The sequence below is a fragment of the Gigantopelta aegis genome, chromosome 11 (assembly GCF_016097555.1).
Source record: "Gigantopelta aegis isolate Gae_Host chromosome 11, Gae_host_genome, whole genome shotgun sequence".
In the NCBI taxonomy this organism is placed as follows: Eukaryota; Metazoa; Mollusca; class Gastropoda; order Neomphalida; family Peltospiridae; genus Gigantopelta; species Gigantopelta aegis.
The window spans coordinates 24,235,800-24,255,040 of record NC_054709.1 but is presented as its reverse complement, the minus strand read 5'-3'; the positions used below and the strand labels follow the sequence as shown (position 1 = coordinate 24,255,040).

The 19,241-nt window shown below is 35.8% G+C and overlaps 1 protein-coding gene across 4 annotated transcripts in view; it reads left to right on the top strand.

The window, feature by feature from the left end:
• The window catches only part of LOC121385254 (PHD finger protein 14-like), a 63,790-nt gene that overhangs the window by 23,474 nt on the left and 21,075 nt on the right, over positions 1-19,241 (top strand). For all 4 annotated transcript variants that reach the window (XM_041515859.1, XM_041515858.1, XM_041515856.1 and 1 more), the window contains exons 6-13: positions 113-168; positions 1,313-1,413; positions 4,582-4,637; positions 7,014-7,125; positions 10,120-10,214; positions 11,644-11,692; positions 14,149-14,289; positions 16,242-16,317. In XM_041515859.1, coding sequence (XP_041371793.1) covers positions 113-168; positions 1,313-1,413; positions 4,582-4,637; positions 7,014-7,125; positions 10,120-10,214; positions 11,644-11,692; positions 14,149-14,289; positions 16,242-16,317 — 686 coding nt within the window. The remainder of the gene's footprint in view (positions 1-112; positions 169-1,312; positions 1,414-4,581; positions 4,638-7,013; positions 7,126-10,119; positions 10,215-11,643; positions 11,693-14,148; positions 14,290-16,241; positions 16,318-19,241) is intronic.

Sequence of the window (19,241 nt, the reverse complement as noted above, 5' to 3'; positions counted from 1 at the left end):
TAGTGCTTGAGGTACATGTATAATGAAATAAATGTTTGCGTTTCACATAACAAGTTTGCTGGTTTGTTTTGCTTTTCACATAACAAGTTTGCTGGTTTGTTTTGTTTTGCAGTGTTGACGATGATGAGATTGTCGAGTGTGATAACTGTGGTGTTTCTGTTCACGAGGGTAATTAATTCATATCAACTTCTAGCCTTGGTTTACAACTGGCTTTCCGTAATTTGGTAATTGTGACATATAGTCTTAGAGAGAAAACCCGCAACATTTTTCCATTAGTAGCAAGGGATCTTTTATATGCACCATCTCACACCATTAGTGAGAGTACACTTGCCACGAGCAGAAACCCGACACCCCTATCCCAAACATGGAATCAACCGTTTTGGGGTAGAGGTTTCGGGATTCTTTCTGTAACGTGTGTTTAGGTATACAGCCTCAGGTTATTTGGATTACATTCAAGTTAAAGTTTGTTTTGTTTAATGACACCACTAGAGCACATTGATTTATTAATCATCGGCTATTGGATGTCAAACATTTGGTAATTTTGACATATAGTCTTAGAGAGGAAATCCGCTACATTTTTCCATTAGTAGCAAGCTTGGCTAGCTCTGGGTGATTAGAAAATTTCGTCAAATCATCATTTTAAACTTTAAAAATAGCAAAAACCCAGTTATTTTCTAATGAAATAACATTTAATACATGATATTTATTTGCCAAATTAAAATAAAATTATGCCAGTTGTTTTTAAAATTCGCAATTGGCGAATTTGGCGAGTGGCAGAGCTAGCCCTAAGCAAAGGATCTTTTATATGCACCATCCCACAGACAGGATAGCACATACCACAGCCTTTGATATACAAGTTGTGGTCACTGACTGGGACGACAAACAGCTCAATGTACCCACCGACGGTGATCGATCCCAGACTGACCGCACATCAAGTGAACACTTTACCATTGGGCTACGCCCCACCCCCCCCCCCCCCCCCCCCCCCCCCCCTTCCCCCCCCCCACCACCCCTCCCCCCCCCCCCCCCCCCCCCCCCCCCCCCCCCCCCATAAACAATTGATCACTGCCAGGTTGAGAGTAGTTCCCAGGTGAACCATGGTAAAACTGAACGTTGGGTGTTGGTTAAAAGTCAGTTTGTTGATGCTTATGTATTAAGACTTATACATGTGTAGGATATTAAATAAGCGTCCATTTCATATCATGTTTATGTCCCGAGTGAAACATTTTTCAGTTGTCACGAGCTTTAGTTACTTTATTTACAATTTATAAAATTAACATTATTACAAAAGGCAATCTTGTTACTATTTCAGGTTGTTATGGAATTACTGAAAGCCAATCAGCAGCCAGCACTGAGTCGTCTGCGAGTACAGAACCGTGGTTTTGTGATGCCTGCAAGTCCGGAGTTACACCTGTGAGTAGACTAGTGTCTATTGAAAACTAAGTTTAAACATATATGTATGTACTACATGTATATAAGAAAAAAAAATTGTGTGTGAATTTATTGATGTATAATTACAAACTTTCCACATTTATACGATTTACTCTATTCTGATTGGACATCGAAGAAAAAACTTAATGTTATCCTTTCATAAACCTCAGAAAATGACATGATTGCGCCAGCTGGGACTTCATTATGTGAAACAGGTCATGGAAAGAAAGGAAGAAAGAAAATGTTTTATTTAACGACACACTCAGCATATTTTATTTACAGTTATATGGCATCAGATATATGGTTACGGACCACAAAAATATTGAGAGAAAACCTGCTATCACCACTTCAAGCGCTACTCTTTTCGATTAGTAGCAAGGGATCTTTTATATGCACCATCCCACAGACAGGATAGTACATACCACAGCCATTGTTACACCAGTTGTGGAGCACTGGCTGGAACGAGAAATAGCCGAATGGGCTCACCGACGGGGATCAATCCCAGACCGACCGCACACAAAGTGAGCTCTTTACCACTGGGCTACATCCCACCCGTCATGGAAAGGACACTAGAAGCTGATTTATGTGTATTTTAACTAAATATGATGTGTTCAGGCATTTATGCATAAATTTTAGAAGAGGATTGGGGACTAAACTGTGGCTAACAAAATTTATTAGGGTTTTAAACATGCTTCCTCAGAAAAAGTATTGAAAAAAAAGAGAACATTTGCTTGATAAAGTGGAGGGTTCGACCACCGAAACCTCTTTTTGCTTGTTTCAGTGTTTGTAATTATATTTTTAAAATGAATTTATCGATGTAAAACTGTTGCAAACTGCATACAATTGCATAGTGTAGTGAAGGATTTTAAACTAAAAACCTAAACAAATTACGTCTTTACATCAAATGGGACCTCATTACTTAAGGAAGATCATGGGAATAATGGTAGAAACTGATTTATGAATTATGTCCACTTTTAACTAAATAATAAGTTGTGCTGTTTGTAATTATGAAAATTGTTTGTCATTTTTTGTGAATTTATTGATGTATATCAGTCACAAATTAAGTATAAAATCGCATAGCATAGCAATTTTATACAAAATTTATGACTGTTATGCATCGATAAATGCAAATAAAATGACAACCAGTTTTTATAATTACAAACAACACACCAATCAGATCCTTGACCTGTTTTATGTAATGACGTCATGTTCTGTAGTTTATCGAAGGATAACGTTCAGTTTTTTAGTGATGTCGTCCAATCAGAATAAAGTAATTTGTGTAATGGTGGGATGCTTATAATGATATAGTTTATAGACAGGCTCGTCTCAGAGCTCATCCTGTCTTTTCCAACTCATTCAGCTCCTAGCAGTACGGAATTATAGGATATTAAACGAGCTTCCATTTCTTGTCATGTTTATGTCCCAAATGAAATAATTTTCACTTCTTACGAGCTTTAGCGAGTGACAGTGGAAATTATTTCGTGAGGGAAACAAACATGATTAGTGCTTCTAGAATTTTTATAAAATCCACAAGCCATGGGATCAGTGATTTAAAAAAATTTACTAGCCACAATTAAAAATTCACTAGCCCAACATTACTTTATGTTAATATAATTTTATTAAATAATAGTAATAATTGGTTATGTCACCTAAAGAGGGAGATAGAGCTTAAAAACACTAACATTGGGGGTTGGGGTGAAGGCAGGATATTCATATTAATAAAATAGATTCAACTGCAATATTTTACACAAAAAAATTCACTAGCCGTCTGGCATGACAATAGTAGTTATTTGCTAGCCCAGCATTGAATATCACTAGCCATGGGAGTGGGACTACCATAATCTAGAAGCTCTGATGATACAGAATGGTAGCGAGTTTAATATCCTATTTATTACCCATAAATGATCTTAATTTATATCACTTAACTCGTTCAGTTGATGTTCCTGTAAGGTTGTAGTGTGTCAAACGATGACGTCACAAAGTGTTACGTCCAACTTGGCGTTCTAGTGGGATGTATCACTTTGTTATGTACCAAAATGTGTTTAACCATATGGGTAATAATAGACAAAAGACAGCAGTCAGTTTTAAACAGTTTGGGAGCTTGTCCAAAGGAGCCCACACTCGGATTGCCCATAAAAAAAAAAAAATTAGGTTGCCCTAATTATTTACTTTAAAAATGTTTGTTTTTAATTTTCAAGAAACTGAAAATGAGTAGCAGTGTAACACAGTATTCGATGTTTCGCTATTTATGTCCAGACACCAGAGCCATACCCTCCGGGGGGCAGGGGGTGGGGGGGGGGGGGGGGGGGTGGTACTATTGCCCCCCTAAGAATCTTATTTTTTTCTTCTTTTTTTTCACTCCAGAAAATAGCATATACATCTCAGGGTTTAATTTGTATGGTGTTTCATTTATTTATAAAAAGTAGTGCCCCCCCCCCCCCCCCCCCCATTTTTATCAGGGTATGGCCCTGGACACAATGTTATTAGTAGGCTTGGTTAACACTGTTGTTCGCCAAATCGCCAAATGTGATTTAGAGTTGAATTTAGTGAAGATACATGTTTGTCTTTACCAATTCACCAAAAGCTAATTTGAAAACCGTGTGTTGTTTGTAGGTGTACTGCTGTTTTAAAAATAATTCTGTCTAACTAAATGCTACTTGAATTTGACTACAGATTTCCTTATCATCCAACTTAAACTCTAAGTATGCCATCTGTTTTGTTATATTTACCGATTCAGATATACTAGTATATCCTGAGAAGCAGTATTGCTTATGTATCCGTTACAAAAATTATTATCTCAATTAGTTTTCAACAATTATCATTTTCCAAAATTCCACAAAACTTATTCCTGATGGTTAAAGCCATTTTTGTGATAATGGGAACTAAAATGTTTTTATGGTTCCAAAATACCTAATTTATGTTTTTGGTATATAATTATATTGTACTTCAGAGTTATATTATTAACACCATACATGTAGGCCTCTATATAAAATTTATAAATGTAGCAACTGCCAGATAATTATTGTTTTGTAATGTACTATATAATAGAAGGTGTGTATGAAAATATGTTGCACTTTAGTGATTATAAATCTGTGTTTGTGGTGAGACGACAATTAACCTCTACAAATGGATACATCTTTTTTTCTTCAGCATTGCGAGCTGTGTCCAAATTTTGGAGGAATCTACAAGGAGACAGATGCTGGCAAGTAAGTGACATCTCTTTGTTAAGAATAATATTAGTTTATCTTTGTCTGTTATGAATAATATTCATTTATCTTTGTCTGTCAAGAATAACGTTATATTATCTTTGTTAGGAATAATATTGGTTTATCTTTGTCTGTTAGGAATAGGAAGGCAATGTTTATTTAACGACGCACTTAACACATTTTATGTACAGTTATATAGCATCAGGCATATGGTTAAGGACCACACAGATATAGAGAGAGGAAACCTGCTGTTGCCACTTTATGGGCTACTCTTTTCAATTAGAGCAAGGGATCTTTTATACATGTACCATCCCACAGACCAAATAGTACATAACCACGACCTTTGTTACACCAGTTGTGTAGCACTGGCTGGAACGAGAAATGGCTCAATGGGGCCACCGACGCAGATCAATCCTAAACCGACCGCGCATCAAGCGAGTGCTTTACCATTGGGCTACATCCCACCCACCCCTGTTTGGAATAATGTTGTTTTATATTTGTGTTAGTTTATCTTTGTCTGTTAACAATAATATTAAAGTACTAATTAAAATTATACCCAGATGATTTTCCAGTCTTACATATTAGTTATAAAAATACCTGGAATAAAAACCATAAAAATGTGTCAGTATTATCATGACCTGTTATGGTATTCAAACAACCGGTCCAAAAAATGACAATAAATGACCTATTATAGATCGAAATATGAGATGTATTTACAGTTTTACTGCAAAACGTATGTAATTTGATACAGACTATAACACCCAGTTTGATATTGAACACACCTGAGACCACCCCTCTGCTTAATTTAGTACTTGTGACCTGACCTGTCAGCTTTAATCAGTATCAATCTGGGTGTTATAGTCTGTTCCAGATTGCATATGTTTTGCAGTAAAATTGTAAATACCGGTATGTAAATATATCTCATATTTTGATCTATAATAGGTCATTTATTGTAATTTTTTCTACCTGTTGTTTGAATACCATAACAGGTCATGATAATACTGACACATTTTTATGATTTTTATTCCAGGGATTTTCATAACTAATATGTAAGACTGGAAAATCACCTGGGTTTAATTTTGATTAGTACTTTAGTTTATCTTTGCGTGTACCACCTTAGTAACATCTATGTGTATGTTCTTGTGATTTTTCTTGTTGATAAAAATGGCACCCACAGTTTGAACCTTTCAGTCAATGCTTTATATCTATATACATATTATTGAGTCACAAATTTGAGATCGAAATTCTTGCTACATCCACACTTTCGATCTTGCATAATTTGTTTGCCATTTCTCAATTTAATTTCTGTTGATATTTTAAGTCTGTATGGTTATTCTGTTCCCATGTATATCTGTGGTAAAGCACTCGCTTGATGCACAGTCGGTCTGTGATCGATCACGGTTGATTTGTGATCAATCACGGTTGGTTTGTGATCAATCACAGTTTGTTTGTGATCGATCACAGTTGATTTGTGATCAATCACGGTTGGTTTGTGATCAATCACAGTCTGTTTGTGATCCATCACAGTCGGTTTGTGATCAATCACAGTAGGTTTGTGATCGATCACAGTTGATTTGTGATCAATCACGGTTGGTTTGTGATCGATCACAGTTGATTTGTGATCAATCACGGTTGGTTTGTGATCGATCACAGTTGGTTTATGATCAATCACGGTTGGTTTGTGATCAATCACAGTTGGTTTTTGATCAATCACAGTCTGTTTGTGATCCATCACAGTCGGTTTGTGATCGATCATGGTCAGTGTGTGATCGATCGCGGTCAGTTTGTGATCGATCGTGGTTGTTGGGCCCATTGGGCTATTTCCCGTTCTAGCAAGTGCACCACAACTGGTATATCAAAGGCTGTGGTATGTGTTATCCTGTCTGGGATGGTGTATATAAAAGATGCCTTGCGACTGATGAAAAAATCTAGCAGGTTTTCTCTCTAAGATTATATGTTAAAATTATCAAATGTTTGACATCCAATAGCTGGTGATTAATAAATCTAGTTCTAGTGGTGTCGTTAAACAAAACAACCTTCAGTACCAGCAAAAAACTTGACTAATCTTGCAGAATTGCAAACTTTAAACTGTGGTAGTACATAACGTTGTTGGGAGAACGGGATTTAGCTCAGTTGTTTGAGTGCTCGCTTGAGGTGCTTACGTCGAACCACCATAGTGGATCCATTAACTGATTGGGTTTTTACTCATTCCAATCAGAGTCAGAATTACCAAATGTTTAACCTCCAATAGCGATAATTAATATATCAATATGCTTTAGTGGTGTCATTAAACAAAACAAACTTTCTTCTGTTTGTAATGTTGTCAGGTGTCTAGTATGTCAGTACTTAATTGTAATGATTTCTGGTTTGTTGTAGGTGGGTCCACTTGGTTTGTGCTCTCTATACTCCGGGCGTGGCGTTTGGAGATGTCGACAGGCTGAGTCCAGTGACTCTCTTTGAGATGCCGTATTCCAGATGGGGGGCAAAGGTCACTTTCTGTGTGTTTCTCCTGTCATTTTCTACACATTTTGGTGGATTTAGTCAAGTCTTACAAGGCTAGCTCTGAGTGATCAGAAAATTTCGCCAAATTATCTCAAGAATGCAAAACCTAAAGCTATTTCCAAAATTTATTGTAAATTTTTTTCGCCAAATTAAAATAAATTTTGTCAATTGTTCTTAAAATTCGCGAGTGGCAGAGCTAGCCCTGTGTTAACAAAATCTCAAAAATAGCTGATCTCACATTTTCTCTTGTCATTTTCTACACATTTATTGTGTTTTTTGTTCGAGTCTTAACAAAATCCCAAATATAGCTGATTTCATTTTTTCTTTTGCCCTGTGTTTTTTGCAAAGATCAGAAGGGCTCGACCTAGACCAATGGTAAAGCTTCGGCCTGATGCAAGGTCAGTCTAAGATCGATCCTTGTTGGTGGGCTCAATGGGCTATTTCTTGTTCTAACCAGTCCACCACAGCTGGTATATCAAAGGCCATGGTATGTGCTATCCTGTTTGTGCAATGGTGCATATAAAAGACCCCTTGCTACTAATGGAAAATGTAGCAGATTTCTACTCGTAAGATTATATGTCAGAATTATCAAATATTTAACATCCAGTATCCGATGATTCAGCCTTCTATGTTCACTTTTCGGTCTGGGAGCAGATGGCGCCTACTTCTATTTTTTTAGGTGCCAAATAGCAAAATTAGGAGCCAAGTTTATATACCATTATAGTGTATGTATGAATGTGTGTGTGTGTTTGTGTGTGTTTGTGTGTGCGTGTCTGTGTAAGTGTACCCATTGGTACAAATATTAATTAACAAACTTTGGAAAGCATTAAGTGTATCAGAGAAACAATTGTACAATTGGTATATGTACTGGGTGACTAGTATCTGTAATTGTATTACATCAGAAAGTAGATTGTAATAATCTGATTTAAAAAATGGTACTAAAATGCAAAAAACAGTATTTAAATTTATTGATGCATACTGTTATAAATATGTGATAAGCAGAAATATTGGTTTGAAAAAATTATTTTCCTTTGCTTTTTAATTCATGCATTAATGACACATTTTATTTGTAACAAATCAGATTTGAAAAAAAAAAGTACTAAGTATTTTCCATCGAAAAGGGGAAGAAAGTGCCTCATAGTTGTAACATTGTAAGTAATACATTCGGACTGGTCTCGGTGGTGCAGTGGTTAAGCCATCGGACTACAGGCTGGTAGGTACAGGGTTCGCAGCCCGGTACCAGCTCCAACCAAGAGCAAGTTCCTAAGGGCTCAAGGGTAGGTGTAAGACCATTACACCCTCTTCTCTCTCACTAACCACTAACAATTAACCCACTGTCCTGGACAGACAACCGAGATAGCTGAGGTGTGTGCCCAGGACAGCGTGCATGAACCTAAATAAGCATGGAAATAAAAATAAAATGAAATACATTGAGGCATATTTGTATATATCCTAATTCCAATTTGGTCGCAATGTAGAGTTCTGTGATTAATAAATTAATGTTCTAGTGCTGTTATTACACAAAACTAGCTTTAAGTGCTGTTTGAATGTAAATATGTGTATGAAGTGTTTTTAAGTGCTGTTTGAATGTAAATGTGCTGTTTGAATGTAAAATGTGTATGAAGTGTTTTTAGGTGCTGTTTGAATGTAAATATGTGTATGAAGTGTTTTTAAGTGCTGTTTGAATGTAAATATGTGTATGAAGTGTTTTTAAGTGCTGTTTGAATGTAAATAATGTAAATACATGTATTTGTATGAAGTGTTTTTAAGTGCTGTTTGAATGTAAATATGTGTATGAAGTGTTTTTAAGTGCTGTTTGAATGTAAATATGTGTATGAAGTGTTTTTAGGTGCTGTTTGAATGTAAGTATGTGTATGAAGTGTTTTTAAGTGTTGTTTGAATGTAAATATGTGTATGAAGTGTTTTTAGGTGCTGTTTGAATGTAAATATGTGTATGAAGTGTTTTTAGGTGCTGTTTGAATGTAAATATGTGTATGAAGTGTTTTTAGGTGCTGTTTGAATGTAAAATGTGTATGAACTGTTTTTAGGTGCTGTTTGAATGTAAATATGTGTATGAAGTGTTTTTAGGTGCTGTTTGAATGTAAATATGTGTATGAAGTGTTTTTAAGTGACATTTGAATGTAAATATGTGTATGAAGTGTTTTTAAGTGACGTTTGAATGTAAATATGTGTATGAAGTGTTTTTAAGTGACGTTTGAATGTAAATATGTGTATGAAGTGTTTTTAAGTGACGTTTGAATTTAAATATGTGTATGAAGTGTTTTTAAGTGCTGTTTGAATGTAAATAATGTAAATACATGTATGTGTATGAAGTGTTTTTAAGTGCTGTTTGAATGTAAATATGTGTATGAAGTGTTTTTAAGTGCTGTTTGAATGTAAATACATGTATGTGTATGAAGTGTTTTTAAGTGCTGTTTGAATGTAAATATGTGTATGAAGTGTTTTTAAGTGCTGTTTGAATGTAAATAATGTAAATATGTGTATGAAGTGTTTTTAGGTGCTGTTTGAATGTAAGTATGTGTATGAAGTGTTTTTAAGTGTTTGAATGTAAATATGTGTATGAAGTGTTTTTAGGTGCTGTTTGAATGTAAATATGTGTATGAAGTGTTTTTAGGTGCTGTTTGAATGTAAAATGTGTATGAAGTGTTTTTAGGTGCTGTTTGAATGTAAATATGTGTATGAAGTGTTTTTAGGTGCTGTTTGAATGTAAATATGTGTATGAAGTGTTTTTAAGTGACATTTGAATGTAAATATGTGTATGAAGTGTTTTTAAGTGACGTTTGAATGTAAATATGTGTATGAAGTGTTTTTAGGTGACGTTTGAATGTAAATATGTGTATGAAGTGTTTTTAAGTGACGTTTGAATTTAAATATGTGTATGAAGTGTTTTTAAGTGACGTTTGAATGTAAATATGTGTATAAAGTGTTTTTAAGTGCTATATTAATGTATTTGTTTCAGGAATGTGCTCTCTGTGAAGACCTGCGTTTCGCTCGGACCGGTGTATGTATTGGGTGTGATGCCGGGATGTGTCGAACGTTCTTCCATGTCAGCTGGTGGGTAACTTTCATCACTTAACCCTCGGTCTTGGAAATTATCAAATGTATAAGTACTATGCTTCTTTGAAGGCTAGTGATGTTCTCAAATATTTGTCTCACTGCTGGCCTCAATTCATTAGTCAGTTAAACTGCTGGCCTCAATTCATTAGTCAGTTAAACTGCCGGCCTCAATTCATTAGTCAGTTAAACTGCCGGCCTCAATTCATTAGTCAGTTAAACTGCTGGCCTCAATTCATTAGTCAGTTAAACTGCTGGCCTCAATTCATTAGTCAGTTAAACTGCTGGCCTCAATTCATTAGTCAGTTAAACTGCTGGCCTCAATTCATTAGTCAGTTAAACTGCTGGCCTCAATTCATTAGTCAGTTAAACTGCTGGCCTCAATTCATTAGTCAGTTAAACTGCTGGCCTCAATTCATTAGTCAGTTAAACTGCTGGCCTCAATTCACTAGTCAGTTAAACTGCTGGCCTCAATTCATTAGTCAGTTAAACTGCAAGCCTCAATTCATTAGTCAATTAAACTGCTGGCCTCAATTCATTAGTCAGTTAAACTGCTGGCCTCAATTCATTAATCAGTTAAACTGCTGGCTTCAATTCATTAGTCAGTTAAACTGCCAGCCTCAATTCATTAGTCAGTTAAACTGCCGGACTCGATTCATTACTCGGTTAAACTGCCGGCCTCAATTAATTAGTCAGTTAAACTGCTGGCCTCAATTCATCAGTTAAACTGCTGGCCTCAATTCATTAGTCAGTTAAACTGCTGGCCTCAATTCATTTGAATAAAAATAAAAAATAAAATAGATTTTATATTTAAGTATCCTTGTTTACAGTAACTGTTCTAATTTGTTTGTATATTCAAATACACAAACAACTTATAACAGTAATGATAATGATGATTATGTAAATGTCTTTTGTGACAGTTGTTTACCACTTAATTCAGTTAAATCAATATAAATGTATATCTAATGATGGCATAATACTAATAAGAAAGGGTAACTCATGCTTTCATAATTAACGTTGTCATGTTTTACTTTAACGTGACAATGTTTCTCCACATTTGTGGGGGGCAGGACGTAGTCCAGTGGTAAAGTGTTCGCTTGATGTGCAGTCAGTCTAGGATCAATCCCCGTTGGTGGACCCATTAGGCTATTTCTCATTCCAGCTAGTTCTCCATAGCTGGTGTAACAAAGGTCGTGTTATGTACTATACTGTCTGTTGGATGGTGCATATAAAAGATCCCTTGCTGCAAATCGAAAAGAGTAGTTCATGAAGTGGCGACAGCGGGTTTCCTCTCTCAATATCTGTGTGGTTCTTAACCATATGTCTGACGCCATATAACCGTAAATAAAATGTGTTGAGTGCGTCATTAAATAAAACATTTCCTTCCACATTTGTGTTACACACTATATGATATATTTCTTTCTAACAGTGCTCAACGTGAAGGATTTCTGTCAGAAGCCTCCCACGAAGAAGCCATGGTATGATTTTACTGCATTTTATTTGTTGCCTACTGACTGAACCGGAGGGCACTATAGGTTTCATCTCCGTCCTGTCTGTGTGTCTGTCCGTATGTCCCACAGATAGTTTTTCGGACTTTTCAAGATTTTGTGCTGAAATTTTGTGTATAGCCTTATCGTGTAGCCTATGGTTACAGATCAAGTTCAACTTTCATTGTGATTTACCTACTTTTGACAGAGTTATGGCCCTTGAACTTAGGACATACAATAGGGAACATGTATCGCTTTAGCAGTACTCTCAGAATGTTTTTGACATATTAGAGAGAGAGAGAGAGAGAGAGAGAGAGAGAGAGAGAGAGAGAGAGAGAGAGAGAGAGAGAGAGAGAGAGAGAGAGAGTTATACAGAGAGATACAGCGATTGAAAAAGAGAGAGACAGAGAGAGAGACAAAGACACAGACCTTTGCAAATGTATTCAGGCTGAAACTTCATCTTCTTGCTTAAATATTTATTTTGGTATACTGAGGCTTCTTGGTTGTCCTAATGTGAGGCTAGAGTTGAAATGTTTCAGCCTCGGTGGTGTCATGGTTAAGCCATCGGACATAAGGCTGGTAGGTACAGGGTTCGCAGCTCAGTACCGGCTCCTACCTAGAGCGAGTTATAACAACTCAATGGATAGGTGTAAGACCACTACACACTCTTCTCTCCCACTAACCACTCACAACTAACAGCCTAGACAGCTGAGTTGTGTGCCCAGGACAGCGTGATTGAACCTTAATTGGATATAAGCACGAAAATAAGTTGAAATAAAATGAAATGTATCTGATGAACTCTCCAGATACTGTCTTGTTGTGATATTTGATGATTCCGGACGTTTAGAAATGGTGCATGGTCAGGATATGTGATGAGTATTTAATTGCCTCCAGGGCCTGTGCTTATAAAACATTTAGAGTCTACACTTAATCTCAAATTACATCACATGCATACAGTTTGTATGTTGTTGCCATGACATTTAAAGTCTTATAATTGACAGGCCTGATAACATTACAGTTTGCCATATAACCGTAAATAAAATGTGTTGAGTGTGTCGTTAAATAAATAGATATCATTAGAAAACTATTGGTTGTCGATTGCTGGACAAATTAGTGATAATAACTAGATGTGAAACAATACTATTCTAAATAAGAAACTACACAATGCTACATTTGTACATGTATTCAATGCTCTAACGGTTCCAATTTCTTGCTCCAGCCAGTGCATCACGACTGGTACATCAAAGGCTGTGGTATGTGCTATCCTATCTGTGGGATGGTGCATATAATAGAAAAGAATAGCCCATGAAGTGGTGACAGCGGGTTTTCTCCCTCAATATCTGTGTGGTCCTTAACCATATGTCCGACGCCATATAACTGTAAAAAAATGTGTTGAGTGCGTCGTTAAATAAAACATTTCCTTCCTTCGTATCGGTTCCAAGTACAATGTACCTGGAAACATAATATTACATTTGTCAATTGTGGCCACGTTGTGTTAAATTCATTGTGTTTTATTTTAAATTTGTTATACTATTATTAATAATAATAATAATAATCTTTTCAAAAAAAAAAAGTGGAATTGTTTTTAACATATATAAATATATAAAAATTATTATAATACATAATATTCCTATGTTTAAAACGACAAATTTGTCTCGATATTCAGTGTACATGTAAATCAAGCAATATTATATGTAGTTTTGTTTGTGAATCAACACTAAATTCCCACCTTTAATGTTAAAATAATATCTCAAATTTAAAATAAAATTCTCATGATTGTTTTGTAAAACAGGTCAGAGCTTCTAGATTATGGTAGCCCCACTACCATGGCTAGTGATATTCAATGTTGGGCTAGTAAATAACTACTATTGCCATGCCCAACGGCTAGTGAAAAAAACAAAGGTCAAATGTTGCAATTAAGTCTGTGTTGTAAATATGAATATCCTGCCCCAACCCCCCCCCCCCCCCCCCCAGTGTTAATGTTTTTAAGCTATATCTCCATCTTTAGGTGACATATCTGATTATTACTATTATTTAGTAAAATTATATTAACTTGAAGTAAAGTAGGGCTAGTCAATTTTTAATCGTGGCTAGTCAAAAAAAATTAATCACTGATCCCATGGCTAGTGGATTTTTTTAATCACTGATCCCATGGCTAGTGGATTTTTTTAATCACTGATCCCATGGCTAGTGGATTTTTTTAATCACTGATCCCATGGCTGGTGGATTTTTTTAATCACTGATCCCATGTCTAGTGGATTTTTTTAATCACTGATCCCATGGCTGGTGGATTTTTTTAATCACTGATCCCATGGCTGGTGGATTTTTTTAATCACTGATCCCATGGCTAGTGGATTTTATAAAAATACTAGAAGCCCTGCAAGTTAATCCCATCATAATGTTTTTTAAATTAAGTATTTAATAAATTTGTGTCATTTTTGTTGCAGGATATAGCGGATCCATTTTATGCCTACTGTAAGCTGCACGCGGAGAAGAATGCCGCTAAAGCAAAACGTCGGAACTGGTTGGCTATCCAATCTCACATTAAAACTCATTCAGAAAAGTCCATCGAAGACGAAAAAGAAAATGTAAGGTTTCGTTTGTTTGGGTTTTTTTGGGGTTTTTTGTCTGATACTAAGTAATTAAAAGATTTTGTCATGATGGAATTGAATCCATTATCAATGGGGTGAAACGTAGCCCAGTGGTACAGCGCTCGCTCGATTTGCGGTCCGTTTGGGATCGATCCCCGTCAGTGGGCCCATTGGACTATTTCTCGTTTCAGCCAGTGCACCACGACTGGTATATCAAAGGCCGTGGTATGTACTATCCTGTCTGTGGGATGGCGCATATAAAAGATCCCTTGCTGCTAATCGAAAAGAGTAGACCATAAAGTGCCGACAGCAGGTTTCCTCTCTCAATATCTGTGTGGTCCGTAACCATATGTCTGACGCCGTATAACCGTAAATACAATGTGTTGAGTGCGTCGTTAAATAAAACATTTCTGTCCTTCTTTCATTATCAACAGACTAAAACACAGGGCTCGAACGTAAGAATTTGTTTTCCATGGCAGTTTTTAAAAGAATTGCCAAGAGTGAAACAGTTATTTTGCTGTATGTAGACATATTTCAAATGTGCCAATGTCATATACAGGTGCAGGCTGTAGCCCAGTGTTAAAGTGTCCACCTGATGCACGGTCGGTCTAGGATTGATCCCCGTCAATGAACCCATTGGGCTATTTCTCGTTCCAGCCATTGCACCACAACTGGTATTTCAAAGGCTGTGGTATGTGCTACCCAGTCTGTGGGATGGTGCATATAAAAGATCCCCTGCTACTTATGGAAAAATGTAGCGGGTTTCATCTCTAAGACTATATGTCAAAATTACAAAATGTTTGACTTCTAATGGCCGATGATTAATAAATCAGTGTGCTCTAGTGGTGTTGTTAAACAAACCAAACTTTTTATTACTGCATCTTTCAAGTCATGGCTCTAAACTGGCAGGTATTATTATTATTTTGAGCTTGTCGCTGTTTTGTCAGTCAACGTATCTCTCCATTCTTACTAGTCTTGAATACTTATTAATAAGTGCTTGCATTTTTAAGATACATCATTTTACTTTGTCACCTTGATGAAGTTAAAAGGCGAGATATGGTATTGCTTTTCTGGCAGTAGAGACATCAATTGTCAGCTTTTGCGTTTTGCTCTAATATTATGTTTTTGCATTTAGTTCCATATCTCATAAACTACATGTATACGGCTTAGACTGATGAAACTTGGTTTATAGTTAGATCTGTGAATGTTCTCAGAGTATCTTAAAATAAAATTTAATTTATAAAAGCAGGGCTAGCTCTGGCACTCTGCCAAATTCGCCAGTTGTGAATTTAGAAAGCAGTTGGCGAATTTTATTTGAGTTTGGCAAAATAATTACATGTAATAACTGACATTTTTTAGAAAATAACTGACAATTACTGCAAGTTTTGAAGTTTAAAGGCATACTGTCACAGATTTAAGGACCTTATTTCTCTTTTAATGAATTATAAATAAAAATTACATTAATTTTTACGCACCAAATCTAACTATTGCATCACTTTAACTACACCATGATGGAGTGAAATCCATGTCAACTCTCTCAGCAATGTTAGTTTTTGATTTATGGACCATTGCCATAATTCAATTATTTTTACAAAATATCATTAATAAGTGGAGTATGGTGGTTACGTAGATGGTTGAATAAAGTACATTGTATGTTTAGGGACAAATCAAATATATATATTTTTAAGTAATACTTCGTTAGGCCATGAAACATGTCAGTGGTCTGTGTCAGTATGCCTTTAATAGACAATTTGGCAAATTGTTTTTCTCACCCAGAGCTACAGTAGCCCTGTAAAAAGTTAGTTTTAATTTCTTTCTTTCTTCAAGAACTAGATTAATCCTGAATATTATGTTAAAAATTAATTCTTTATTCAGCTAATCGGTTTATCTGTAAACTGCGAGACGTTTGATTCTTCACGATTCTTGTCATTGTGTTCTTATGTTGTCAGGCACGCTTTCTAAGAAAGTTGAACCGTCACAAGCAGAAGTATGAAATAGCCAAAAGTAAACGACCGCCTACATGGAGTAAGTACGAGGGAGGGTTTTGGAACAGCGTTCCTGACAGGAAAGTCATAAAATTGCAAATGTCATTATAGGGTGTACTATATCAATTAAAATCCCATAGATGACCATGTTAACGTTTGTGTTTAAAAACACTATATGTAATATATCAACCAAATTATGACCTATAAATATCAGTACTACAACCCATACCTTAAAATATTAACTGAAGAAAACGGTACCTGGCATGGCTCATTTTCAGTATAAATAGATGTTTTTACAACACCCCTAGTTTCGCACAAAATTTGAGTACTGTTTTTGTTTTTTTACAGGTACCCCATACATGTTTCAACCACAAGACTACTTGACAGTGGTACTAGATGAAATAAAATTGCATACATTTTTTGTCCAGTTGAATCTTCTTTTTTTTTTACAACCAACACACTCACATTTATCACCAATCACAGGACTTGTGGTGTTAACTTCTCTATCAAAAGTTGGGTGCACTTTGACCCAGCAGAAAGTTATTTGGTTTAGTACTACCTTTATAGGCCTGGAAAGTCATGGAATTTTTATTTGAGTCATGGAAATTCTGTTCAAAATAATTGATTACAAAAAAAATTCCATTCAAAGTAATGCAAAACTTGTGGCATTTTGTATCAATACATTATAAAAGTATGTTGATGATTATAATTTTTTTTCTTGAAAAGGTCATGGAAAATGTTCTTTAAAACTGATAAAAAGTACTAAAATTCAGTTAATAGGAAAGTAACACCTGTAAAACCTACATGTACCGTATATTGCTGTGTATTAGCTGACTCCTTGTATAGGCCAACCTCTTAGTTTGACCCTAAATATCAAGTACAAAATCATCGGCCTCGTGTATAAGCCGAAGTCATCTTTTGTCCAGTTGTACATTGTATTGATTTCAATAATACTGTCAACAAATAGACTTGTGCTTTTCTTTTTCATTGTATTTTTTCCCCTTGAATTATTACAGACACGGTAATCATTATTGCAATGCTAACGTCTTTCATTCTGTGCAAAACTAATTTAGCACTGATAAATCATAGCAAGAAAATAAACAATTCAAGCTGTAACAAGATATCACTGCACATATATAATTTAATTATTCACTGGACACCAAATAATAAACTCATTAAGGCATGTTTAGTCCCTGTTTTCTCCCACACAGAAAGAAACATTTCTGTGGTCCATGGATGTTGTTTACACAAAATCGTGTGATTCAATCAAATAAGAGCTTACAAAATGATATAGACAGAGTTGTCAAAGATGGCGGAACACGTTTTTACCATTGAAATGACAATAAAACAAGTAGTTTTTATTATTCATCAAACTACATGTATTAATGCATTAAAGAACAAAAAACTGCATAATATTACATGATGGGGTGTTTTATTTATACTGTGCACAAATTATTGTTACATAAGCTGTGAAAAGCTGTAAGGGTCTCATCAAAATTTGTAAGTCGCAGTCGGGAGTGTTTTTGATCGGAATTTTATGAATCAGTTTGTTGCCTCCGTGTATCAACCGACTCTCTTATTTTGGAAAGTATTTCTAGACTTCAAAAGTCTGCTAATACACGGCAATATATGGTATGTTAAGCAGCCAACTGACGGAATTCCAACCCTCATGCTATTCTTTACACATTAAGGCTGCACCTTAGGATTTGAAAAAGGAGTATTTTCTCATTGAGCAATATTATACATACGGGTAACATACCATATTTTTGTGATGATTTGATGTATACAAGTTAAAGTTTGTTTTGTTTAATGACACCACTAGAACGCATTGATGTTTTAATCATCAGCTGTTGGATGTCATGCATTTGGTAATTTTTGCAGGGGCGGGATTTACATGTAGCTCAGTCGATTGAGTGCTCGCTTGAGGTGCTAGCATCACAGGATTGAACCACCTCAGTGGATCCATTCAACTGATTGGGTTTTTTCTCGCTCCAGCCAGTGCACCACAGCTGGTATATCCGAGGTCATGGTATGTGCTTTCCTGTTTGTGGGAAAGTGCATATAAAAAATCCCTTGCTGCATTAAGAAAAATGTAGCGGGTTTCCTCTAATGACTACGTATCAGTATTACCAAATGTTTGACATCCAATAGCCGATGATTAATTAATCAATGAGCTCTAGTGATGTCGTTAAACAAAACAAACTTTGATTTTGGGGTAATTTTTGACACAACATTTTTCCATTAGCAGCATATTTAGAAATTTTTCAGCTTTATCTGGAAGAGATTTCTAAGTTTACTTTTAATAAATCTGTAAGTGAGAATACCATACATTCGTGCCCAGTACATTCCACTTATCTTACAACTTGTTGTTTAAAAACATATCTTTAAATTTAGTTTTCACAAACCTGATGCAGAGGATACCGTACATTCGTGCCCAGTACATTCCACTTATCTTACAACTTGTTGTTTAAAAACATATCTTTAAATTTAGTTTTCACAAACCTGATGCAGAGGATACCGTACATTTTAGGGGCGGCACCTAGCCCAGTGGTAAAGCCTTCGCTTGATGCGTGGCCGGTCTGGGATCGATCCCCGTCGCTGGACCCATTGGGCTATTTCTCGTTCCAGCCAGTGCTCCACAACTGGTGTAACAAAGGCCGTGGTATGTACTATCCTGTCTGTGGGATGGTGCATATAAAAGATCCCTTGCTTCTAATTGAAAAGAGTAGCCCATGAAGTGTCGACAGCGGGTTTCCTCTCTCAATATATGTGTGGTCCTTAACCACATGTCTGACGCCATATAATCGTAACACATTCAAGTGAATATATGTGAGTAAAAATTATAAACTAGTACCCACTCAATATATTTTTTGACCAAAATTAATCCAGTAATCTAAAGGTTAAAAACGTATCTTTTAGTTTAGTTTTCACAAACCTGATGGAGAGGATACCATACATTTGTGT